The 27,927-nt window shown below is 37.8% G+C and overlaps 1 protein-coding gene across 6 annotated transcripts in view; it reads right to left on the bottom strand.

Moving 5' to 3' along the window:
- REV3L (REV3 like, DNA directed polymerase zeta catalytic subunit) overlaps positions 1 to 27,927 on the bottom strand; it is a 169,012-nt gene that overhangs the window by 98,115 nt on the left and 42,970 nt on the right. For all 6 annotated transcript variants that reach the window (XM_040238484.1, XM_040238480.1, XM_040238482.1 and 3 more), the window contains 3 exons: positions 13,562 to 13,751; positions 8,267 to 8,341; positions 4,749 to 4,909 (listed from right to left, as the gene is read on the bottom strand). In XM_040238484.1, coding sequence (XP_040094418.1) covers positions 4,749 to 4,909; positions 8,267 to 8,341; positions 13,562 to 13,656 — 331 coding nt within the window. In that variant the 5' untranslated portion in view covers positions 13,657 to 13,751. The remainder of the gene's footprint in view (positions 1 to 4,748; positions 4,910 to 8,266; positions 8,342 to 13,561; positions 13,752 to 27,927) is intronic.

The raw sequence follows: 27,927 nt of genomic DNA, 5'->3' as shown, positions 1-27,927 counted from the left end.
TTCTTCTCACGCTTTTTCACCTATTGGAAACAAACTTCTGTAAAAGGACATCCTTTTCCTATAAATACCTCCTGCACATTCTCTAAAACATTTTCCATTCCTCAGTCCTTCCTGTACTCCCAGCTATATTTGACACTGATAATCAACCTGCTGTTCCCCCAATAACCTTTTTACTTTGGAAGAATTTTAGTTACAGAAACATTACAAGGATAGTATGGCTTCTGAATACTGCTTATCACATCGTTCCCATTATTAACATTTTACATTACCACAGTACATCTATCAGAGAAACTGACACAGCTACATTCCTATTAACTACTATGCACTTTATTTAAATTTCACCAGTTTACCCACTACTGTTCACTTTCTGTTTCAGGGATCTAAAGTAGGATACCTCGCTGTAGTTAGTTATCATGTGTACCTAGTCTTCTCTGCTCTATTTCTCAGTCTTCCCTTGTTTTTCATGACCTCAACAGTCACAATTACTGGTTAGGTAACCTACACAATGTCCTCTAATCCAGGTTTGTCGGTGTTTTCCTTATGACTAGATTGTCATTATGAGTTTTCATGAAGAATACCACAATGAGGTATTTTTATGAAGAATACCATGATGATCACATCATAGGAGAGGGGACATGATATCCAAGTAACACTATATCCAATGACTGGGACTGCTGACCATCAATACTTGGTTCAGTTCAGTCACTCAGTTGTGCCCAACTCTTTGTAACCCCATGAATCGCAGCATGCCAGGCCTCCCTGTCCATCACCAACTCCTGGAGTTCACTCAAACTCAGATCCATTGAGTCGGGTGATGCCATCCATCTCATCCTCTGTCGTCCCTTTCTCCTCTTGCCCCCAGTCCCTCCCAGCATCAGAGTCTTTTCCAATGAGTCAACTCTTCACATGAGGTGGCCAAAGTACTGGAGTTTCAGCTTCAGCATCAGTCCTTCCAAAGAACACCCAGGGCTGATCTCCTTTAGAATGGACTGGTTGGATCTCCTTGCAGTCCAAGGGACTCTCAAGAGTCTTCTCCAACACCACAGCTCAAAAGCATCAATTCTTCGGCAGTCCAATTCTCACATTCATACATGACCACGGAAAAACCATAGCCTTGACTAGACAGACCTTTGTTGGCAAAGTAATGTCTCTGCTTTTGAATATACTATCTAGGTTGGTCATAACTTTTCTTCCAAGGAGTAAGCGTCTTTTAATTTCATGGCTGCAGTCACCATCTGCAGTGATTTTGGAGGACCCCAAAATAAAGTCTGACACTGTTCCTACTGTTTCCCCATCTATTTCCCATGAAGTGATGGGACTAGATGCCATGATCTTCGCTTTCTGAATGTTGAGCTTTAAGCCAACTTTTTCACTCTCCTCTTTCACTTTCATCAAGAGGCTTTAGTTCCTCTTCACTCTCTGCCATAAGGGTGGTGTAATCTGCGTATCTGAGGTTATTGATATTTCTCCTGGCAATCTGGATTCCAGCTTGTGCTTCTTCCAGCCCAGCGTTTCTCATGATGTACTCTGCATATAAGTCAAATAAGCAGGCTGACAGGATACAGCCTTGATATACTCCTTTTCCTATTTGGAACCAGTCTGTTGTTCCGTGTCCAGTTCTAACTGTTGCCTCCTGACCTGCATACAGGTTTCTCAAGAGGCAGGTCAGGTGGTCTGGTACTCCCATCTCTTTCAGAATTTTCCACAGTTTATTGTGATCCACCCTGTCAAAGGCTTTGGCGTAGTCAATAAAGCAGAAATAGATGTTTTTCTGGAACTCTCTTGCTTTTTTAATGATCCAGCGGATGTTGGCAATTTGACCTCTGGTTCCTCTGCCTTTTCTAAAACCAGCTTGAACATCTGGAATTTCACGGTTCATGTATTGCTGAAGTTGGCTTAGAGAATTTTGAGCCTTAAAGGGTATATTTTTATGGATTTGATGACTGTAAAAATCATACCAGCATGCAGTAACATGCAGAATAATTCATCTGAAAAGTTCCCCTATGTATTTGTTTTGTAATCAATATTCTACTCTTCTCCAATTCTTGGCAACCACTAATATATTTTCCATTTCTATAGTTTCACCTTTACCAGAATGTTATATGAATAAAACCATATAATTTGTATATGTCCCTGGTTGCTCATATGGTAAAAGCTGTCTGCAATGGAGGAGACCCAGGTTCAATCCCTGGGTCAGGAAGATCCCCTGGAGAAGGTAATAGCAACCCATTCCAGTATTCTTGCCTGAGAATTCCATGCACAGAGGAGCCTGGTTAACTACAGTCCACGGAGTCACAAAGAGTCAGACATGATTGAGTGACTAACACATACGCACATACAACCTGTAGTCTTTTAGGTCTGGCTTTCACTTAGTAAATGAATTCAACTTTCATCAATGTTGTAGGAATCAGTATCGTGATGTGTTTCACTGATAAACAGTATTCCACTGTATTGGTATATAACCGTTTATCCTTGGCCCCCACTGAGTGGACATCTTGGTTACTTTAGATTTTTAGCAATTATGAAATAAAGCCGTTATAAACATCTGCATACAGGTTTTCGGGTGGACATAAGATTCCCCTGGGGTAAGAAGTGTGTCTGAGATCACCCAACTAGTAAGACATAGAGCTCAGATGGTAAAGAGACTGCCTGCAATGCAGGAGACCAGGGTTCAATCCCTGGGTCAGGAAGATCCCCTGGAGAAGGAAACGTCAACCCACTCCAGTATTCTTGCCTGGAGAATCCCATGGACAGAGAAGCCTTGTGGGCTACAGTCCATGGGGTTGCAGAGTCGGACACGACTGAGTGACTAACACTTTATATATTCTAGATATAAGTATTTTATCAGATGTATAATTTAAAATATTTTCTCCCAGTCTGTGACTTACCTTTTCATTTTTCTAATATTACTTTTTATAGAAAGTTTTTAACTTTGGCAAAATCAACTTGTTAGGCAGATTTTCTCATTGTTTTCTTCTAGAAGTCTGATAATTTTACATTTAAGTCTGTGATCCATTTTAACTTTTACACAGGGTGTGGAATGCGTCTGAGCTCTTTTACTTTTTCATTATTTGCCTGTCTTTTTTAAATTCACCTTTGGTTGTCTTGGGTCTCCTCTGCTGGGCAGCTTCCTCCAGCTGCAGTGAGGGAGGGCTGCTCTGCACTATGGTGCCTGGGCTTCTCGCTGCAGTGGCGTCTCTTGTTGCAGAGCACAGGCTCCAGGGAGTGTGGGCTTCAGTAGCTGTGGCTCGCAGGCCTAGCTGCTCCGTGGTATGTGGAATCTTCCTGGACCAGGGATCAAACCTGTGTTCCCTGCACCGGAAGGTGGATTCCTATCCACTGTATCGCCAGGGAAGTCCTGGGCTCTTATTTTTATTTTCTGGTATGTGGATATCCAATGATTCCACCACCTAAGGAAAAGTTGTAGATGTTGCAGTCTTTTTTAGTCCCAGGAGACTCAAACTGGGCTGAAATGTCTCAAAGTGGTTCCACTTCCCTCTCTGGGCATGTCTCTTTGAAACCCTACCTCCTTCTGCGGAGGATTCCAACCTGTTCAGCAGGTCCTGAATTGCTGTTTTTAGTTCCCTCACCAGTAAGGCTGTCTCAATGGAGGCAGGGAGGATTAGCAAAACCCTGCAGGGCAAAGGCGGTTTTCAGCACTCTAGTTCCTCGTTTGGCCAGTACTTCTTCATTGTTTGTAATCTTTGTGATACAGTTAAGAATAAAAAAAACAAAAAAAACCTTACCTAGCTCTTAAACTGGTTTTTGTGAGAAGGTTGATCCTATTAACCTAACCCACCATTCCAAGGAAAAAAATCCTCCCTGGTTACTTTTCAGAGCACAGCTTGGGTATGGCAGAAGAAGTGCAAGGAGTTAAGCCAAAAAAGAACAGCTGGTAAACAACATGAGAAAAAAATGCAAACTTTTGGTTTTAAAAGTTTGGTAATGAAAGAAAAGAAAAAAATCATAACAGAAAGGACAGTAGAATTGCAGGAAAAATGCTGGTTTTACTTTATCTTAAGTAGAAGAGAAGGAATCCAGCCAGAATAAAATTCAAAAGATGAGAGACTATTTTAACCAGAAATTCTATTCCTACGTATATGCCCAAGAGAAATGAAAACATATGGCTATATGAATATTGGTACATGAATGTTCATAGCAGCACTGTTCATAATAGCCAAAAGAAGGAAACCCAGATGTCTGTCATTGATGAATCAGTAAACAATGTAGTATATTCACACAACAGAGTATTAGCTGGCCATAAAAAGGAATACTGATACATGCTATCACATGGATGAACCCTGAAAACATTAGGCTTAAGTTAAATAAGCAAACATATGATTCCATTTGAATGAGATGTGCGGAACGGGCAGACATAGAGACAGAAGGGAGATTAACCGTTGCTAAGAGGTGAAGGCATGGGAGGACTGCAGGAGATTGCTAAAGACTACGGGGCTTCTTTAGAGGTGCTGAAAAATGTTCTAAATTTGACTTTGGTGATGGATGCACAACTCTGAATATATTAAAAACCAGAGCTGTCCATTTAAAATGAGAGAACTGTAAAGAAAAATGGGGGTACCAAAAATAACTGAGATTCTTTTCCTGATAAACTCTAAGATATTTTTGCATATTTCTTTCTATTCCTTATCCACTCAGTACTTACTTTTAAGTATATATTATTTTATAAATTATCAATTACATAATACTTGTTTCAAAGCTTTAATTTGAACTTGTGAAATCAACCTTACTTTTCCTCCTTGCTTTTCGGAACTTGACAGCAGCCAGATTTATTAAATTCATTCCATACAGATTGTAGTCAATGAAGAGCTGTAGGAGGTAGGGAATATGCGCTTCATGAGGCTGATAAAATTTATTCATTATGGCTCCACTTTGCAAAAGTTCACATATCCTAAATTAGAAAAAAAAGTTATACCATAAAATTGTGTTTCCTAAAATGTTAAGTGAAATAATGGTTATACAAATATAGAGAACAAAACATATTACTCTACCACACAAAATTTTCATTTCAATTTTACTCAAAATTTATGTTTTTTGGGGGGGCAACTGAAAGTTTAAATCGTTTTAAAGTAAGCTGCAAGCTCTGAAAGAAAATGAGAAAAAATGTCTTAAATGAAGAATATTTTGACTTCTAAAACCAATTTAATGCAAACTATACTGAAAAAGCTAACATGTCCAAAAAAAAGGCTTTTACGATATATTTTTCTTTTAAAAATCCAAAAAAAGAATTTGAAAAGATTATACAAGAAGTCTAAAAGAAGACATATGACTCAATCTACCACACAGAGATGTTACCACTTTTGGTATTTTTCTTCTCTGAGTAATTTGTCATTCATATTGGGGGGTACAAACAATAGGCAATTATAAATAACATAAAGTGCTATGTGGGGGAAGTATATAAACCATCTAGAAGGGACAATAAACAGACTGTAGTTTCTGCATAGCCTTCTTGGAGAGAAGTCTCTAAGCAAAACAATGAACTAGAAATACTTTTTCTCAGACGAGAAGGAGCATTTCATCCAAATAAAACTGCACATGTAAAGGGTCACAAGAAAATGTGGTTATTCAGAACTAAAACCACTGCGTGAGGCTTAGTGACAGAGGCTATGGGGCGGTGGTGGGAGAGTAGAGAGGTAATGAGAAGTCACATCACGCACAGCCTACTAACGTATCTGAAGAAGAATCTGCCGGTCAAGTGAAGAGAACAGGAAAACTGAAATGACCAGGTTAGCTAAAGAAAGCAAAACACTAGGGACAGAAAGTGAGAGGGTACTGTGAAAAAACTAAGATGAGGCGGCTTTAACAAGGATCAAGGAAATGTACTGATTCAGGAAGCGTATGAGGAATAAAATGGTCAGGCCTTGATGACTAACTACACGCGGAGGGTGAGATAGAATATAAGTTGAGGATAATGCCTAGGTTAAGCAGCAAGTTGGTGGTGCTGCATTTATTGAAACAGAATGGATTGGAAGAAAATAGGTTTATTTGTGGATTTTTATTTGGAGAAGGAATAAGGACAAACTTGGTTTTTAGACAAACTGGAGTTGACTGGTTTTAGACAAGCTGGAGGTATACTGGAATGTTCAGGTAGATTTCTATGAAAACATTAGAAATGAGTAATAAAGATGAGTTTAAGGATAATTTTATTAATAGACGAGACACAGAAAACATATTTTGAGGCACTGTGCATTAGGCACAATTGGTGTCTAAACTTAGGTGCTCTAAATGCTTAATCTCAAGAAATACTTACTATAAAGCAGAGAAGTTGAGTCTTAGATCAAAAACTTACCCAAAATCACACAAACAAAAGTGGAAGAGCTAAAATTCAACTCCAATTTTTTCTGACTTAAGCCCTCTTAACTATAGTGCTATTTATCCAGTAGATGGTCTGATTGACTTATCAGGATCTCTGAAGGAAAATTTAAGCTATTGATATATATTTGGAAGCCAAATGCATACAGATTAAAACAAAAACCATGGAAATATATAAGACTGTAAAGTGAGGGGAACATATATAGAGAAAAAGATAAATGCCCAAGACAAAAGTCCAAGGACCAACCACACATATGTTAAAAGAGGAGCCAACAAAATGGCATAAATATGAATGACCAGACAGGTATGAGGAAACTAGAAAAAACGCTTACCACAAAGCAACCTTATTTTAAGGTAGTGTAAGCACTGATGGACATGAGGTCAAAAGGTAAGAGGTGTTAATTGGATTTAACAACACTGAGGTAGTTAATTAAGGAAAGCAATTTGAGTGGGACGGCTGAATTGGGGAGCAGAATTGGAGTTAAGTTAAAGAGCAAGCGGGAGATAAGATATTGGACACACAAAGTATAGCTAAATTCTTCCAGGAGAATAGCTGTGAGTATGAATGTCTTTGAGTATAAATGTGTGAATGTGTAAAATTAAGTCTTACTGTTGTTTAAATGGTGGAAAGGGAGAGGGGATAACTGATAGATGAAAAGAAAGGGTCAAAGGGAATGGATCCAGAGCTTTAAAGATAGGGGTAAATCTCTTCTGCTCTAATAGGCAGTGAAAAGTAGAGAACAGCTGTGAATAGATTTTAAGACTCTCTGACAGAAATTTAAGAGCGTTTTATTCCAATGGTTCTCAAGTTTTTTAGCCCCAGGACTCCTTTTCATTCTTAAAAATTACTGCTAGCATCAAAAAGCTTTTGTTTATGTGGTTTATATCTATTGATATTTACCAAATCAAGTTAAAACAGAAATTACTAATTTAAAAATAACAATAAACCCAAGCTATGTTAACATAAATAACATTGTTTTATTTTTTAAAAATCTATGTTTTTCAAAACAAAAACAATTTAGTGAGAAAAAGGAATTATTTTACATCTTTGAAAATCTCTGTTTTAATAGAAGACAGCTGGATTCTCATGTCTGCTTCAGCTCAATCTATTCTGAAATACTGTTTCATTGAAACATACAAAGAAAAAACCAGCCATATACATATACATAATTGAAAACAGGAAAAGTACCTGAGTAGCCTTTTCAGGTAAATGTTAATGTTTGTTATTATTACATGGACATGCAATGGGGGTGGTGGTTTCTTAAAGTTCAGCAACAATGCAGAAACCATATCAATGAACTTTTTGTACTCTGTTACGTTAAAATCTATTGGTCTACCTAAGACTTTATTTTTACCCATGCATAATTTCCTAATGTCTTGCCCTTGTCATTTGGAAAATATATATTCACTAAGTTATATAAATCTTCTAAATGGTAATATATCTCATTAAACAATATGGAAAAATGTTAATATCATCACCTATCTCATCAGGGAAAAAAAAAAAGTACTGAAAAGGGGTTAAGTAGAAACCTTTCACAGAAGAAAGCTCTCCCACAATGGCCTCACTCTCACACATTTCTCCTTGCTTTGAAACTAAAGAACAAATTTCTCTTGGTATTGAACATATGGTCTGGCTAGCAGGGTACTAGGATTATACAAGGCAGTCAATCATCCCTCTATCGACTTCTATAAACTCTCTAAATTTAAGGCAGAAAAGAATCAGTTAAGGGGTATAAAACAAGGTCCCTTACCCTTAAAATATCCTTCCTAGAGTCCAAGCTATGGATCTCTCTCTTTACACATATATGTACATATTTTATTTTGGACTCTTTAATAATGCTACAAACTACACAAGCCTTTCTTCTAGATATTTCCTTTTATTATTAAAATACTTAAGTGATAGTTGTTCACATTTTTATTTCACTTATCTTTTTACCTTTTCACCATTGCAGGATTGTAAAGATAGATCTTCATAAAGTGTCTTTCCTTCTCATGATAACCATAAAAAGGCCTGAAATACAAAAAATAGATATTTCAATTTATTTTCATCAGAGATGAAATAATGCAACTTATTGCCCTAATTGAACTCAGCTGGCCTAATTATTTATATTGAACATTATCAACCACCTCCCCCCAAAAAAAACAAAACAAAAAACCTCCAAGACTTTTTAATTAAACCTACCACAATGTCATATTTCATGACACATGAGATCTTGTTAATTCTTTTAAAAAGTTTAAAAATACCACTTTAAAAAACCTGGGGATAAAAAGGAATAGCAAACTATTTATACTTTAATTTCAACCATCATGGCTCCACTAAAAAGTGGCTCTACTCAGGCCATGCCTGTGTAAAAGAGACCTTCCTTCTGACACTTTCCCCCATTTTTTTCTGTCAGAAACTAAAGCTCTTCATCAACAAAATTCTTTAAAAAGGATGGAAATTGCATTTGTATCTCTTCTCCTTATTTGTCTCTATTATTAAAATTAATTTTACAAGTTCACTAAGGAGAGACAATTTACCTGTTTTATATATGTACATATGTGTGTGTGTATATAAAACACACACCCAAATCAAATGAAACTGTGAAAACTGTGCAGACAGAATTTAAGAGATTGAAAAGATCATGGCCTTACTAATAACCTATTTATATTGAGGCTGGGTTGAATTCAGGGTATCAGTCAGCAGCAGTAGGGAAAGAGAGAAGCAAAAATCTATATGATAGGAGAAACAAGTTCTCAATGCAAGAAGGAATAAGTTGAGTTATCATATTATTTCAGGAGGATTTCAAACTCTAAAACAGACTACCATTTTCAAAGATTATATAATCAGAAACAATATGTAAATAGGTCTGAATTTATAGGCAAAATAAAAAGTATTTGTCTAGAGTCTGTCTATAAATAAGTTGTTGGTTAAATCTTTAGGTGGATAAACTCAGTTTCTTTTCATTAAAAAAAAATGTATTTTCCCCTTATGATGGGCACTAAATAGAACTTACCCTCATTAGAATACCATTTTCTCTCTGTCATGTCTGATAGTGTAGTAGGCTTCAAGTATAGAAGTAAGTTGGCAACATAGTCATTTGAGGCATATTTTAAAAACTTTTAAAAAGTAAGCTATTCTAAGCCTTTAGGTCGGAATCATCTGTACGTTTTCTGTAAAGCAATTTCTATTAAAAAGAAAAAGTCTTAAAAGTTCTTTGTCTCATTCTTGCCACTCACTCCAATCTTATCTCATACCCACTCACCCTTTTTCCTCCAGCCATTCCAAACATTTTAACCCTTCTAACTTGATCCACTTTCAAGTAACTTGCCATTCCGTCTGCCTGGAAAGTTCTGCCCTGAACCACTGCATGGTTTACTTTCAATCTTCAGTCAGACCTCTGCTTAAACTCACCTCCTCTGAAAGGCCTGCACTGACCCTCATTCCCTATCCCCGACCCTTTACCCCCTCTTCAAAAAAAAGATAATACCACTTCCTGTCCACCCCATTTTTGTTGCTATGAAGAGTGAAAGATACATTATATGAATGATCTCATTCTCTTTCACTGGCAAAATTCAACTCTTTATTCCTCCTGCTTTGGTGTTTTTCATACACATAAATACAGCTCTTTGTCTAAAGATACAGGGTTTACACTTTTAGCCAGGTAAATGGAAATGAAGAGAGTTAAATCTGTACTGGTACGGTCCATGCTATCCTTGTTTTTGCTAAAGATTTTTAGGTTTTTACAGTTAGAATGTTATAAATTTCAAAAGCTGAATACACGACTATCAAATTTCTACAATTCTTTGTAAATCTAGGATTCTGTTTTTCTATGTATTCTGCCTCAAAATATAGCCTGGACATTCTATAAACTCAGTTTTCTGCTTCTTCTAGCCAAGAGAGTCTCTGTATAATTTAACCTGGAATCCTTACTTCCTACTGCAATCCTTACTTGCTACTGTTGACTTTACTTGATTTTGCCAAAAGAATTTCTCAACCGGGAGACTCTCTGGAACAAAGTAGAATGGAGCAGAGTCTAAGGTAAATATGTTTATACTTAAGTCTAAGGTAGATATGTTTATACTTAAAAAGTTGCACCTGATAATTGGAGTTAGTTTTTTAATATAATAATGAGAAGGAAAATTATAGTTTTAAAAAATTAATTTAGATGGACTAAGAATCTTTTTATAGACTATTTTCTAGAATCATGGTAGCTAAGTGGCAGGGAACCCCTGAAATGAGCCTAAGGTCACGGTCCTTCCTCTCTCTTAACCTAGCTTCAGGATAATGCACAGTCTAGGAAGGCTGGAATTTTGTACAAATTTTAACTAGACAGTTAGATGCAACTTTGTCTGCCTTAAGTAAGCACCCAATATTGAGAGAGTAAAGGACTCATAGAAGCTACAATGCATGGTAAGGGAAAAGGGGAAAGGGGACCTCAGAACAGGAGAAAAAGAGACTGGAGTCATAAATTAGACTGAATAGCTCACCTCTGCCTCCAAGTTTCTAGATTTCTATCAACTGCTCTTAAAAATATGGCTATGCTTTTAACAAATGCCCATCAAAAATACAAAAAGGTTGGTGACTCATTATTTCTTCCACTAGGTTGTTTGGAGATTCAACTTTGAAATGAGAGTATGTATAGGAAAGTCCGCAGAAATCATTAAACATAAAAAATGTAGAATATAAAGCTGATGATTATCTTTAACCTAATTGTTGCCATCATAGGATGGGTGTGAAATGTCACCTGATTCATTTATTCTATCAGATAGTTATTGAGCCTTCTCTACTAAGTGCTCAACACCACACAAGGTCAAAGGGTTATAATGATGGACAGACAAACATGGTCTTTTTCCTCATGAAACTTACATGCTGGTGTGAGAAAAGCACAAGAACTAATAAAAAATTAAAATAACTGGAAACTACATTAAGTACTCCTTGGAGAAGGAAACAGCAACCCACTCAGTGTTCTTGCCTGGAAAACCTCACAGGCAGAGAAGCCTGGAGGGTTACAGTCATGGGGTCACAAAAGAGTAGGATATGACTTAGTGACTAAACAGCAAGAACAATAGTTAAGTACAAAAGGAAACAAGAATGGGCTAAAGATACAAAACAAAAACATCAACCTATTTTAAGAAGGGAAGTCAGAAAACTTCTCTAGAGAGGTGAAGGATTTAAAGTACTGGAGAAGGGCAGAGCACTCAAGGAAAGAAAATTCCATGTACAAAGGTGTGCAAGAGCTCAGTACATCAGAGAAACTGTAAGAAGTCCAGTGTTTCTGGATAGAACAGAAACAGGCGTCAGGCTAGGCAGATATCAGGCGTCAGATCAGGCAGGCGTCAGATCACATAGGCTGTGGTTAGAGCTTAAATTTTATTCTATAAACAATATGAAGCCACTCAAGGATTTTAAATGATTTTAAAAGGACCCAATTTACATTACAAGAAGAATACTTCTGTAGCTCTGGGGTGAGATAAGAACAGAAGAAGAAAATTCAATTAAAAGGACACTGGTAGTTCAGAGGAAAACCTGGATTCAGGTGGAAGTAGACAGATTTAAGATGGATTTCATAGAGATATATTCAACTCATATGTTCCAGTATGAGCTCCAAACTTTCCTGCCAGCCTGCTCTATCTGCACCAACTCAAAGTTTCATAGTCATCCTTGATTCTTCTCACAAACCTCATCCAATCAGAGAACAAATCTTGAGGACTCAACTCTCAGAACAGATCTAGAAGCTGACCAGTTCTCACTACTCCCCTGCTACTACCCTTGTTCAAGCGTTCATATTTTCTCACCCAGATTAATGAAACAGTCCTAATGTTCTCCCTATTCAACTTTTGTGCTCCTACAATCTATTCTCTACACAGGCTAAAGTAACCCTTTCAAAGTTAGATCATGGCTGCTCAAAATCACGTAATAGCTCAGAATAGAAACCAAAGTCCTTAGAAGAGCCTACTTCCATGGTTCTCAAACTTGAATACGCATCAGAATCAGCAGAAAGGCTCACAAATTTCTGAGCCCCACAACTAGAGTTTATGATTCATCAGGTCTGGGATCAGAGCAAAGAATGTTTTTACTAAGTTCTCAAGTGTGTTAGTCTGAAGTCCTTCAAGAAGTTCCAAGTCAAAATGAGCAAGAAATTAGTGGAAACACCTGTGAAAGAATATGAGGTAGACCTCACGAGAGAGTGGGAAAGCCACCAGGCTTAGGTACAGGTCCGATCTAAGTGAAGGAGAGAGAGAGGGAAGATCAGTGGAAGTGCCTTCTATTGCAATGTGATTCTAGTGAAAGTTCAGAAAGGCTGTCTAAAGTCCCCAAGCGTCTCCCACAAACAGGCCTGTCTTAGTATTCTTACTGTGCTTAGCCACTGGGTGGGAGAAGCCTATGAAAAATGGCTTCAGCTTACATGGGATGATAAATGGATTTCAGTGCAGTAGCTGGGGCCATTGTTCAATTATGTTCCTTGTATTTGGAGATCTGATAGTGCATTCTCATGGTGTCAAACCAGATAAAACTGATTATGGTGATCTACTGGCCAGCATGATCTCCATCCTCTTATATCTCGCTAATCTCATTTTGTCCACTCTCCTTTCCCTCTGCTCCAGCCACCTGGTCTCCATTTTGTTCCCACCCCTCACCTTCAAGTCTTTGCTCAAATGTCATTTACCATGTCGGTGACACTTTCCCTGATTACCCTATACAAAACTGCCACCAGTCTGCTTCTCTAACCCACACTAATGATCCTTCTTATCCTGTCCTACATATTTTATTGTATAGCACTATGTAATAAGTCAATAAATTTATTTCATGTTATATTCATTGGTTATTTTCCATTGGTTTTGCATTACTACAATGTAACTTCCACAGGGACAAGGATCTTTGTTTTGTTCACCAGTATATCCCAAGCCATCTAGAAGAGTGCCTGGCACATAAAAGGTGCTCAATAAATAGTTGATGAATGAATTACATGAATTTCTACATGAATGTAGAAATGATGAATTTCTACAATTCTAGGAAGCAGAGAAATGGAAAAAGTTAAAACAAAAATCACTGTTAACCATTTATCTTTCACTGCAATAAAAATTGGTTTAAAAGGTTATAGTAAGAAATTTCATCCCAGTTCCATTAGATTAGAATTAAAGGAAAAATGAATAGAGTATATCTGAATTGGATATATTTTCTTTTAACTGGAATAACAATATAAATACAAAGAAACAGAAATTTGAAAAGATGTTATCATATACTTACATTCCCGACACTAATGACACCTTGAACACGTGCTGAGCAGTGGAAGATGGATTGCCTAAAGCCACATTAAGTGCTCTGTCGATACTGAATGCCATCTGAGACAGATAGCTTTCTGGCTGCTGTCCATAACCATCATATGGCACATAGAGGTAAGGAAAGATGCCATGCAGATGAAGACATGTCTTCTGACCTAAAATGTAACACATTGTAAAGTTTAGACTGGAGATGCATTTTAAAACCTTAATATTACAAAGCTCAGAATACAAGTCATTTAAATGGTCTAATAATAGCCCAGCTTATCTGAGGGAAGGGTTGAAGGAACTAACCCATAGTTAAAGCCACCTGTATTGACTAGATCTCACAACAGAACATTTAGAAGCATTTTATAAATATAAGCATTAGAGTATGATTTAAATAGTAGTTTTGGTGAAAATATGTTGGGAATACTTCATCTTCACAATCTAACTACTTTTATGTACTTCACCAAACTGCCCTGTAATACCACATAACACAGTGTCATGAAGCTTACAAAAATTCACTGAAAGCTTAATAATAAATCAGTTAATGTCTATCTTCACATTCCAGTGGGCAGAATTTTGCTATGGAGAGGGGGTAGTTGGGAAGGGCAAAAATGAAATTCTGCTGTTAGGGGGAAAAAAATCAAAACAGACAAAAACAAAAGACAATCCCTACAGATCAACTGTCTGTAATGGACTTCTGGATATCTAAATTGCACATCTGGTGAAGTGGGACAGGGAGGACACAATGAGGGGAAAAACAAGCATGCACACTTTCCAGGAAGTCATCACATTAGGCAAGGTGCAGAAAGGGTACATGGTGCTGATCTGCCAACAGACAATCCCATACAGCCATGACAAAGAAGGTAACGTGAGTGAGAACCCACTAAAGAAAGTGCTACAGAAACAGTAATGTATCCACAGCAAGGTTAAGTAACCAAAAGCAGATGCACCATTACTCTGACGAATCTGGCAGGGCTGTATAAAAGCGGTTCCTGTCCTCAGAACACTGTCCCCTGTTCCCCCTGGGCATGTGCCATTTGTCTGATACAAGCACAGAGGAAAACAGCAGTGATGGAAGAACACACCCATTTTCTCATTCCGTCACTATCACTATACTGCCCTGCCAACACTATCCTAAGGCTTCTCCCCCACCTCTTACCCGACTCTTGTTTCCTGGCTTTTTCTTCCTTCAGAAAAGTTTTTGTTTGATCACTATTTCCTATTTATAATTTAGAGTGATTTACATAAAATACATTTAAAAAGTTTCATGTTCTGTTGATATCTTATATTTATATTTTTTCTAGTGAATAATATCAGCTTGTCTTAGTTTTAAGGGACAGCTGTAATAGAATTAACAAATAAATCTGGAATAGTTATAAAGTGTAGCAAAACTGCAAAGGTCACATAATGGAATAAGATCTATGCCCTCCTCAGTACAGTATTCAGATTTGAGCTACTAACTTTGACATTTTCAAAGAATTACAAATTCTGTTGCTGTTAGACCAATTTCAATTTCTAATTTTATGTTACATAATTAAAAAAAAAAAAACTCTTTCATTTAAAAGCGAATTTCTTATTCTGTTTCATTCTAAATACAACACAATGAAAGTGAAAGTGTTAGTTGCTCAGTCATATCAGATTCTTTGTGCCCCCTGGACTGTAACCCGCCAGTCTTTTCTGTCCGTGGAATTCTCCAAGCAAGATTACTGGAGTGGGTTGCCATTTCCTTCTCCAGGGGATCTTCCTGACCCAGGGATCGAACCCGGATCGCCTAGCATTGCAGACAAGTCTTAACTGTCTGAGTCACCATGAGGCATGATACTATTTTCTAAATATTGCAGCTTTTAATTCTTTAAATAGAAAAAACTCAAATTGTAATGATGAATGATTCTTAAAAAAATATATTTATCAATTTACTGATGATCTATTTTAATGTTTTTTGAACATCTCATGATAAAAGGTTATAACCATTACAACTTCTGGATATAAACCACAGTTTGGTTAAAAGTAACTGACATGCTAAACCACAGAGTGCTCCAGGGAGGTGAGGAGACAGAATTATATTCCCTTTTTAAGCTGACAAATAAAATATAAGACCAGTGATTACAGAATTACTAGCATATTTTACAAGTAATACTGTTAAGTTTAATTTTAATCAATATCTTAATAATGGAAATTTAGATACATTTTATAAGAAATAATTATAAAATTTCATTTCTAATAGTTTCCTCATAGGCAGGATGTTTACAAAGTTCATTTAAACATTTAAAATAGCCTCTTTTCATATCTCCTGTGGAGTAGGGGCCAGAGAAATGATTTTTCTATTTATAGGTTTTGGAACTATAAAAATTTGTGGTGCATGATTTAGGAAAAAAACAAATGATTTATTCAGCAGGCACTGGACATCAAGTGCTTTACATGTATTTGTTTCTAAAACAGAACAACCTTGCAAGTGCCACAAAGGTTAACTTTAGTAAAATAACATATCTATTAGGTAACTGAATCAAGATTTAAAATCAGATCAACAAAATCTAAATCCAATGCTCTTTCCATTTAACCATCCTGGTTCAATATTTTTTTTAAATTAATAACTGGCTTCCTTAATTCTTAATTCCTCAGTTTTTATTTTGTACTATTAACACCTGTTTCTTTATCTGACTCTCCCATCTGACTGCAAACTCTTTGGGACCTGATGCTGTGTTTCAATGATCATAAAATCCCCAGGATCCAGCACAAAACATATGTGTTTAATAGACATTTATTAAATGAATGCAAGAGCTTCCAGCAAAACAGAATACAGACTCGGATACAACTAAGGCACCACCAACAAGGTTACAGAAGGACATAGAGAGTTCCCAGCTTACTGTACTTTCCTACCCTGAAGGATCCGAAGTCCCACTCAAAGCTGTAGTCACTACATCAAAACAGATACACCTCCATCTAGCTCTACAGCATCGAGGGATGGCTCAGTGCTTTACTCACCACCCTTTCTCAGGAACAATCCCCTGAAGAGCAACCACAGCATAAGGAATTCTTGGCAGAGCTGTAACAGCTCTAATACAGAATAAGTGTCACAGAAACAAGATAAAATAAGACTCAAAAGTTAAAACAAAAGAGAAACGTGTAAAAATGAATGAGAGTCAATGTCTTTTTGGCAACAGTACGTCTTTTATTACTGTAAAATTTGTAGCTCCGCCATAGCATTGCTTGATCTTGACAAGATACAGACTTTTTATTTATTTCCTTCCATTAGCTCTATCCCACACAAGCGTGTGGGACCATACAGATGAACAGTCCCTCAGATAAACTCGTCTGCCCTCACCCCGCTAAGGATTAGACTCAGCGGTGAGGAAACCCCCTATAATCAGTGGTGTGAGCCTTAGTGGCTTCTCCCTCACAGAAGCAGCCCAAGTAGCTGGTACTACAGACTCAGGTTTCTTCACCATCTCTTTAGTGGCCTAGTTAAAAGGAATATTCGACTTCAGTCTCGAGGCATTTCTACTATACTCCAAACAGTTCCACACAAGATTCTCTTAAGAATGTCTTTCTCAAATTAACGAAAGTGATGTTGCTTCAAAACCTTACTAAGTGATTTGAGATTCTGGATATTAGTTATTTCCAGGTAACGTGGATCCAAAGAAAGAAAATATCCCTACTTTCTGAATGCTTCCTATTATTGTTATGTGAAACGGAATTAAGGAAACAAATTCAGTAGGAACAAAGACTGTCGTTGGGAGAAAAAGCCTATGTAAACAGGTTTCAAAAAATTTTCCACTGAACTTGTCACGGCATAACTGCTCACTTTAAGACACTATAGCAAAACTTTGTAGAACTGGCTATTCTCCAACTATGTAAGAACGGATTTTATAACTAAGGTAGGTGCTTCTGTAACAACCAGTGTTGTGGTACTCTAAATCTAATCTCTCACAGAACTTAAAACTTCACTAAACATTAAGCCCTCTGTATTCCAACATTTCTTTTATTGTTTTCTCACATTTTCTTCTATATTTTGCAAGCCCAGATTTGGGATCTGAATTAACTGTGCTTCTAAAAACTTGTTAGTCTATCTGTAACAAAGTGACTTCTGGTTTTGTAGATCCATTTTCAATAACAGAAAGACTAACATATGCCATTCCTCTTATTCAGGGGTCTGAAAATCTTTTTTCTGTTAAGTGGGATACAGTACATATTTTAGGCCTTATGGGCTATACTGTCCCTGCTGTAACTATGGAACTCTGCTGTCGTGGCCTGAAAGCAGTCACAGACAGTACTTAAGTGAATGGCCATGGCTGTGTTCCAATAAAATTTCATTTGCAACAGGGGACAAGCAGGATTTTGTCCATGGATAGTAATCCCTGCTCTGATTAGACTTCCCTGTCAACCAGAACAGGAAAATTTAATGGCCTCTTTTTTCCTTTTTTTTTTTCCAAAACAAGCTCATTGGTAATCACAATCAAAATCATACTAGCCTAAGAGAATCTTAGGAGACTGATTCAGAAAAGTTCATTTTGAAATTTGCAAACCCTATCTCCCAAATCTCAATCTACACAAAATTTTAAACAAAACTCTACAGAGCTATGAAACAAACAATAAAAAAAAAAAAACTTGGTTATATGAACAGAAAAATTTGTATTTATGAAATTTCTCATGTTTTCTTCTTCATGAAACATCTCTTAAGTTTTACATTACGATCATTCAATGTTTCCCTCCAGTCTTTTTTTGCCTCCATCACTCCATCTTTCTTTTCCTAGCCCCACAAAAACCACAAAATGAACCAAACAAAACTCCTAATAGTCACAGTTTGAAAGCAAGTGTTATATCACCTATTCTCATGAAAAAAAAGAAGTCTTAAGGATATACTCTTAGCCCTAGAAGCTTTTTCCAGGATTTATGCTAAGGAAAAAAGTTAAGAATGTACATAAAGATTTAGATATTAAGATGTTAAGACAGTATAATAATTGTAAAAAATGAAGATAATAAACATCTTCAAATAGGAGATTAAGTAATTATGGTTTATATGTTATCACAGAACATATCTATGGCCCTCATACCAAATCCTGCTTGTCACCTGTCTTTTAAGTAAAGTTTTATCGGAATATACCACACCCATTTGGAATGGTCTATTCCAAATACAGGAGGAGCTGAATAATTGTGACAAAGACCTTCTAGCCCTTAAAGCCTCAAATATATACTATGTGGTATAAAGTTTGCTAACCTCAGTAACAGATGGTATTGATGTATTTCCTAGCATAGAGAGATGCTTATGATATATCTATTTCTGGTGATATTCAGATTTATTTCAATTGTGAAACTATATATATTAAATCAGATAATGGGTGATTTCATTTTTTTTTCTTGTTGCTTATAAATAGTTTCTAAATATTATACAATTTGCGTAAAAGACAGGCAGGAGAGAAAAAGTCACCTACTTTTCAATGACCCAGAAATTAAAAACAAAATAATATAAAAACTAAGTATAATTACTAACTTTATTATGGGCATATATATATAACTTCCTATTGAATAGTTTCTCTTCTTCATTTTCTCCCTTCATTTCTAAATAATGCTTCGGGATTTCAGATATATATTCATGGCATTGTATTTTTCAACTAAGGCATAAAGGACTTCATTTAGAATCATCAGCTTTAAGTTAGTAATGCTGCGTTACTAGCAGAGCTATATCCCTCAAACACCAGATGTTTCAAACAGCTGTTTCATTTATACATTTGCTGAATACATCTTTGTATTCTCGGTGCTCAACATGGTTGGTTCCATCATTCATATATGTAGGCATAAATTTGCTATTCATCAAATAATTTGTGGAAGCCCAATGTTAAGTGCTAGGCCACAGGCTGCTCATAACCACAGTCTCTGATCTCATGGACTTGGCATTCTACTTGGAGATAAAGATGAGTAAACAGGCAATTACAGTATGGTAATTCTGTATCTATAGTATATAATACAGTTTGTGAGAATATAGGAAGGTTTCCCTGACCAAGCAACAAAAAGCAAAGGAGAAAGAATAGTGTGGTATGCAACTGAAAGCGAATAGGAACACAACATGGTCCAGAAACAGGAAAAGGCAATTTGGACAGAGCACGAAATGCAATGGAGAGAAGGGCAAAGTGTGTGTGTGTATGTGTACATACACACGCGTGTGTGCAGACTCTACTTATGTGGATTTGCATTTTATAATTTCCCTGTGGACACACTGTGAAGAAGTTCGGGACAGAATGCGACTATAATGGGAAGATCTGTTTAGGAATCTACGGGAGTACTTCAGGCAAGAGATGTCAGTAGAGATGAAGAAAATCAAATTCAAGTAGGATTTAGGGCACAGAATTGAAAAGTAACTGACTAATATATGGAGGAAGGGTAAAGGAGAAAGAATAAAAAACGACCCACATTTTTGGTTTAGGCAAATAGATAAATGAGAATATCAAAGAAACTGAGAATGAAATATAAATTGATTTATATTTTGAACTTAAGAAATTTTATGTCTGTAGAAATTCCAAAGATTTACATTAAGCACAATTAGATACAGATGTGGAATTTAAGGCAAAGATCTGGGCTAGAGAAGAAAACAGACTTGCGAGTCTGAGCAACAATTAGGTAAGAATGCTCAGGGGCAATAAGACAGACAATAGAAGGGGTATAGGCCAGAAACTTGAGGAATACTATCATTTAAGGGAGTAATAGAGGATTTTGATTTCTGTGGGATGTGAGAGAATCAGTCCCTGAAAAGAAAAGAGCAGTAACAGTCAGTGAATAACTGAGAACGTAAGTATGTTAGCAGGCTTCCAGGTCGCTCAGTGGTAAAGAATCATCCTGCCATGCAGGAGATGCAGGTCCAATCCCTGAGTGAGGAAGATCCCCTGGAGAAGGAAATGGCAACCCACTTCAGTATTCTTGCCTGGGAAATCCCATGGACAGAGCAGCCTGGTGGGCTACAGTCCATGGTGTCACAAAAGAGTCAGACATGACTTAGTGATTAAACAACAACAAAGTATGTTAGCCATGGAACCAGAGTTCCAACGGTCCAGTAGAAACATATAAGAGAAAAACAAGCAAAGAGAAGCTGCATAAGAGACTGGAAACAGAATGCTAATAAAAATACATAGCAATGGTAAGAAGTACATTCAGAAAGGCAGAGGAAGTAATTAGTAAAAATACTAATTCAAGAAGATATATGCACCCCAAAAATTCACAGCAGCATTTTTTATAATTTTCAAGATATGGAAGCAACCTAAGTGTTCATCAGCAGATGCACAGATAAAGAAGCTGTGTACATATGTATACATACACCCCCCCACCCAGAATACTACTTGGCCATAAAAAAAGATTGAAATTTTGCCATATGTAACAACATGGATGGATTTGGACAGTATTATGCTCAGTGATACTTATGCTGCGCAGCGCTGGAGTGGTAAGCCGCTGAGAGGAGATACCCCACATGCAAGGTCAGGAGCAGCGGCCATGAGGAGATACCCCACGTCCAAGGTAAGGAGCAGCGGCTGGAGCAGCCGTGAAGAGATACCCCATGTCCAAGGTTAAGAGAAACCCCAGTAAGACAGTAAGCAGTGAGAGAGGGCATCAGAGGGCAGGCAGACTGAAACCACAATCACAGTCAACAGGCCAATCTGATCACACGTCTAACTCAGTGAAACTAGGCCATGTCGTGTGGGGCCACCCAAGATGGACGGGTCATGGTGGAGAGATATGACAGAATGTGGTCCATTGGAGAAGGGAGTGGCAAACCACTTCAGTATTCTTGCCTTGAGAACCCCATGAACAGTAGGAAAAGGCAAAATAATAGGACACTGAAAGATGAACTCCCCAGGTTGGTAGGTGCCCAATATGCTACTGGAGATCAGTGGAGAAGTAACTCCAGAAAGAATGAAGGGACGGAGCCAAAGCAAAAACAATACCCAGTTGTGGATGTGTCTGATGATAGAAGCTACATCCAATGCTATAAAGAGCAATACTGCATAGGAACCTGGAATGTCAGGTCCATGAATCAAGGCAAATTGGAAGTGGTCAAACAGGAGATGGCAAGAGTGAACGTTGACATTCTAGGAATCAGCAAACTAAGATTGACTGGAATGGGTGAATTTAACTCAGATGACCGTTATATCTACTACTGTGTGCAAGAATCCCTTAGAAGAAATGGAGTAGCCATCATAGTCAACAAAAGAGTCCAAAATGCTGTACTTGGATGCAATCTCAAAAGCAACAGAATGATCTCTGTTCATTTCCAAGGCAAACCATTCAATATCACGGTAATCCAAGTCTATTCTCCGAGCAGTAATACTGAAGCTGGACGGTTCTAGGAAGATCTACAAGACCTTGTAGAACTAACAACCCCAAAAGATGTCCTTTTCATTATAGGGTACTGGAATGCAAAAGTAGGAAGTCAAGAAACACCTGGAGTAACAGGCAAATTTGGCCTTGGAGTACAGAATGAAACAGGGCAAAGGCTAATAGAGTTTTGCCAAGAGAACGTACTGGTCATAGCAAACACCCTCTTCCAACAACACAAGAGAAGAGTCTAGATATGGACATCACCAGATGGCCAACACATAAATCATACTGAGTATATTCTTTGCAGCCCAAGAAGCTCTATAAGGTCAGCAAACACAAGACCAGGAGGTGACTGTGGCTCAGATCATGAACTCCTTATTGCCAAATTCAGACTCAAATTGAAGAAAGCAGGCAAAATCATTAGACCATTCATGTATGACCTAAATCAAATCCCTTATGATTATACAGTAGAAGTGAGAAATAGATTTAAGGGACTAGATCTGATAGAGTGCCCGATGAACTATGGATGGAAATTCATGACACTGTACAGGAGACAGGGATCAAGACCATCCCCATGGAAAAGAAATGCAAAAAAGCAAAATGGCTGTCTGGGGAGGCCTTACAAATAGCTATGAAAAGAAGAGACACAAAAAGCAAACAAGGAAAGGAAAGATATACCCATTTGAATGCACAGTTCCAAAGAATAGCAAAGAGAGATAAGAAAGCCTTCCTTAGTGATCAATGCAAAGAAATAGAGGAAAACAATAGCATGGGAAAGACTAGAGATCTCTTCAAGAAAATTAGAGGTACCAAGGAACATTTCATGCAAAGATGGGCTCAATAAGGGACAGAAATGATATGGACCTAAAAGAAGCAGAAGATATTAAGAAGAGGTGGCAAGAATACACAGAAGAATTGTACAAAAAAGAGCTTCATGACCCAGATAATCACCTTGGTGTGATCACTCACCTAGAGCCAGATATCCTGGAATGTGAAGTCAAGTGGGCCTTAGAAAGCACCACTATGAACAAAGCTAGTGGAGGTGATGGAATTCCAGTTGAGCTATTTCATATCCTGAAAGATGATGCTGTGAAAATGCTGCACTCAAAATGTCAGCAAATTTGAAAAATTTAGCAGTGGCCACAGGACTGAAAAAGGTAAGTTTTCATTCCAATCCCAAAGAAAGGCAATGCCAAAGAATGCTCAAACTACCACACAATTGCACTCATCTCACACGCTAGTAAAGTAATGCTCAAAATTCTCCAAGCCAGGCTTTCAACAGTAGGTGAACTGTGAACTTCCAGATGTTCAAGCTGGTTTTAGAAAAGGCAGAGGAACCAGAGATCAAATTGCCAACATCCACTGGATCATCGAAAAAGTAAGAGTTCCAGGAAAACATCTATTTCTGCTTTATTGACTATGCCAAAGACTTTGACTGTGTGGATCACAATAAACTGTGGAAAATTCTGAAAGAGATGGGAATACCAGACCACCTGACCTGCCTCTTGAGAAATCTGTATGCAGGTCAGGAAGCAACAGTTAGAACTGGACAGGGAACAACAGACTGGTTCCAAATAGGAAAAGGAGTATGTCAAGGCTGTATATTGTCACCCTGCTTATGTAACTTATATGCAGAGTACATCATGAGAAATGCTGGGCTGGAAGAAGCACAAGCTGGAATCAAGATTGCCGGGAGAAATATAAATAATCTCAGATATGCAGATGACACTACCCTTATGGCAGAAAGTGAATAACTAAAGTGCCTCTTGATGAAAGTGAAAGAGGCAAGTGAAGAAGTTGGCTTAAAGCTCAACATTCAGAAAACTAAGATCATGGCATCCAGTCCCCATCAGTTCGTGGCAAATAGATGGGGAAATAGCGGAAACGGTCGCTGACTTTATGTTTTTGGGCTCCAAAATCACTGCGGATGGTGATTGCAGGCATGAAATTAAAAGACTTACTCCTTGGAAGCAAAGTTATGACCAACCTGGACAGTGTATTAAAAGGCAGAGACATTACTTTGCCAACAAAGGTCCGTCTTGTGGCTATGGTTTTTCTGGTGGTCATGTATGGATGTGAGAGTTGGACTATAAAGAAAGCTGAGTGCTGAAGAATTGATGCTTTTGAACTGTGGGGTTGGAGAAGACTTTTGACAGTCCCGTGGACTGCAAGGAGATCCAACCAATCCATCCTAAAGGAAATTAGTCCTGGTATTCATTGGAAAGATTGATCTTGAAGTTGAAACTCCAAAACTTTGGCCACCTCATGTGAAGAGCTGACTCACTGGAAAAGACCCTGATGCTGGGAGAGATTGGGGGCAGGAGAAGGGGACGACAGAAGATGAGATGGCTGGATGGCATCACCAACTCAATGGACATGAGTTTGGGTAGACTCCAGAGTTGGTGATGGACAGGGAGGCCTGGCATGCTGCAGTCCATGGGGTCTCAAAGAGTCGAACACGACTGAGAGACTAAACTGAAACTGATGCTAAGTGAAATAAGTCAGACAGAGAAACACAAATACTGCATGATACATCACTTATATGTGGAATCTAAAAAAGTGCAAAACTAGTGAATACAACAGAAAATACGCACAGACATAGAGAACTAGTGGTTACCAGGAAGGCGATGGAAAGGAGGAGGGGCAATTTACAGGTAGAGGATTTAGAGGTAAACTATTATGTATAAAATATGCTACAAGGATGTAATTTACAACACAGGGAATATAGCCAATATTTTATAACTATAAATGAAGTATCAGTTCATTTATTGTTGATCTTAGCAAGAACAGCAAACTTTGTAGGCTGTTAACTTGTCCTAATGCAATCTCTCATCTCCAGCTCCAGATAAGCGTTGAAAACCAAAATCTTGCTACCATGGTAGCTGTGAAACCTAAAAACCAAGCAGACACTGGAGAGCCAGAATACATTTGCATTCTCCCCTCATTTGCCCCTGCAAGCACTAGAAAACTCTTCAAATTTCACCTGCATGGCAGCTTGCTAGAAAAACTGCATTCTTCAGGCTTTATTTGACAACTCAGAGCTCTCTCAATGTTTACAGTCCTATCTGCAGTGTATTTGTTGAAAATAGTCAATAGTAATTGTTTAACATTGCAGTTTCCTGAACAGATTTTACTAGTTGCAGCTAATAAAGAGGGTGACCAAAATACTTAAAAGGAAAAACTGAGGAGTCAAATATCTGTAAGGGGCTTTGAAAAACTCGGCAACAGTCAGGGAATTTAGAAGGCTATGCACATATGTGGAGCTGTGTGAACTGCGCAGAAGACCTAACAGGGCCCTAATAATTCACTTCTGGGTGACCTTGAAGCTTTGCTTCAACACACACACACACACACACACACACACACACACACAGCCCCTCAGCAAAAGCTGAATAGAGACCTACTGGCTTGAAGCATTTAAAGAAATCTCCAGTCAATCAATAACTGACCACCAAGCTAGCTGACCAGACTTCAAAGAACAGAAACTGAACAGAACTAACCCAGGAAAGTCACTAAAGAAACAAATAGCAACACCAACAACAGAGCAAAACAAATCCTGGGGGTAGGAAGGACTATGGTTTTCTTAAGTGTCATGTTATTGAAAATATCTAGTTTCCAACAAAAAATTGTAAGACATACAAAGAAACAGGGAAGCATGACCCATACATAGGAAAAAAATCAACAGAAACTGTCTCTGAAGAAGTTGAGATGTTGGTCTTCCTGGACAAAGACCTTAAATCAGCTATTAAAAATATTTCAAAGAAATAAAGGAAGTTACATATAAAGAATTAAAGGAAAGTTTGAGTCACATTTAATATTTTATATATAAATTTATATATTTAATACATTTATATATAATAATTTTATATTTATATACAAATATAATACATTTTATATTCTCTACTTAGAAAATATAAATGAGACAAATTATAAAAACAATCAAATAAAAAGCTGGCATTTCAATATGAAAATTATATTCCCATCCAATGCAATTAAAAAACACAAAAACTATAATATACACATTTGAGTTGAAAAGAGCAATAAAAGAAATGAAAATTTTACTAGAGAAGATAAACAGCACATTTGAACTGGCAAAGGAATCACTGAACTCACAGAAAGTTCAGACTCTCCAATCTTATGAAGAAACCTGGGCTTCCCAGGTGGCGCTAGTGGTAAATAACCCGCCTGCCAGTGCAGGAGACACAAGAGACATGGACTTGATCCCTGGGTCAGGAAGATCCCCTGGAGGAGGGCACGATAACCCCTTCAGTATCTTTGCCTGGAGAATCCCTTGGACAGACGAGCCTGGTGGGCTACAGCCCATAGGGCTGCAAAGAGTCTAACACAACTTAAGCCACTAAGCGCATGCGCGGGTGCGTGTGTGTGGGCGCCACACACTAAGAAAAATGAACAGAGAGCCTCAAAGATCTGTGGGACTACATCAGGTATGCCAACACAACGTGAGTTTCCAAAGGAGAAGAGAGACAAAGAGGAGTGCAAAGAATATCTGAAAAAAATAACGACAAAAAACTTCTCAAATTTGATGGAAAACACCAGTATGTGTATCTAAGAAGTTCAATAAACTTCAAGTAGGACAAAGCTGAAGAGATTCACACCTAGATGTTTCACAGCCAAACTGTCGAAAGACAGACAGATATCATGAAAGCAGCAAAAGGAAAACATTTCTTAGCTACAAAGCTTCCTGAACAAGTTTAATAGCTGACGTCTCATTAGAAACTATGCAGGCCAGTGGGCAGGATGATAAGGTTACAGAGATGCAAGAGAAAGACTGTCATCCAAGAATTCTGTATCTAGCGGAAGCACCCTTCAAAAAATGAAGGAGAGCTAGGTGAGGTGGGAAAAAAGAAACTTAAGACATTCCTAGATAAAGGAAAATTGAAAGAATTCATCACTGGCAGACCTGCCCTGTAAGAAACACTAAACGGTTATTTCATTTCAGGCTGAAACGAAAAAACAACAGACAGTAACTCAAATCCACACTAAGTAATAAAAAGCAAGAGTAAAGGTAGCTAAGTAAGTGAACACAAAAGATAATAATGTATACTTGTAACTCTTTTCTTCTGTCTCACTTAAAGGACAGGTGTATAAAATTATTATAAGATTGTATTGATGGGGGCTTCCCTGGTGGTCCAGTGGTTGAGAATCTGCTTTACAATGTGAGGAACATTGGTTCCATCCCAGGTCTAGGAAGATCTACATGCCATGGAACACCTAAGCCTGTGCCACGACAACTAAGCCAACGCTCTGAAGCCCACACGCCCTAGAGCCTGTGCTCTGCAACAGAGAAGCCACCACAATGGAAAGCCCGCACACCACAACCAGAAAACAGCCCCCACTCTGCAACTACAGAAAGCCTGAGAGCAGCAACAACGACCCACCACAGCCCTCCAAAATAAAATAAATAAATCTAAAAAATTATGTTGATGGCCTTATAATGTATAAAGATATAATTTTTATAAATGGTTTTATACTAGAAAAAGTTTTTCTATATTAAAATTGAGATTAATCCAAACTGGACTGTTTTAAATTAAGATGTTAATTGTAATCCTTGTGGCAACCCCAAGCAAAGTAGCTTAAGTGTGCGTGTTGCTCAGTCATGTCCAACTCTGCAACCTCATGGACTGTGTGTGTGTGTGTGTGCGCGTGTGTGAGTTGCTCAGTCATGTCCAACTCTGAAACCTCATGGACTGTAGCTCATCAGGTGTAGGTGTGTGTGTGTGTGTGTGTGTGTGCGTGTGAGTTGCTCAGTCATGTCCAACTCTGCAACCTCATGACTGTAGCTCGCCAGGCTCCTCTGTCCATGGAATTCTCCAGGCAAGAATATTGGAGTGAGTTGTCATTCCCTTCTCCAGGGGATCTTCCTGATCTGGGCATCGAACCCAGGTCTTCGGCACTGCGGACAGATTCTTTACCGTCTGAGCCACCAGGGAATCCTAACTTACATATACACAAGCACATATATACACATAAGAAACAACAACAGAATTAAAATAGTATACTAGAAAATAACTTTTCAGTATAAAA

This window comes from Oryx dammah, unplaced genomic scaffold (assembly GCF_014754425.2).
Source record: "Oryx dammah isolate SB20612 unplaced genomic scaffold, SCBI_Odam_1.1 HiC_scaffold_4, whole genome shotgun sequence".
In the NCBI taxonomy this organism is placed as follows: Eukaryota; Metazoa; Chordata; class Mammalia; order Artiodactyla; family Bovidae; genus Oryx; species Oryx dammah.
This window is presented reverse-complemented; position numbering and strand designations above follow the sequence as displayed.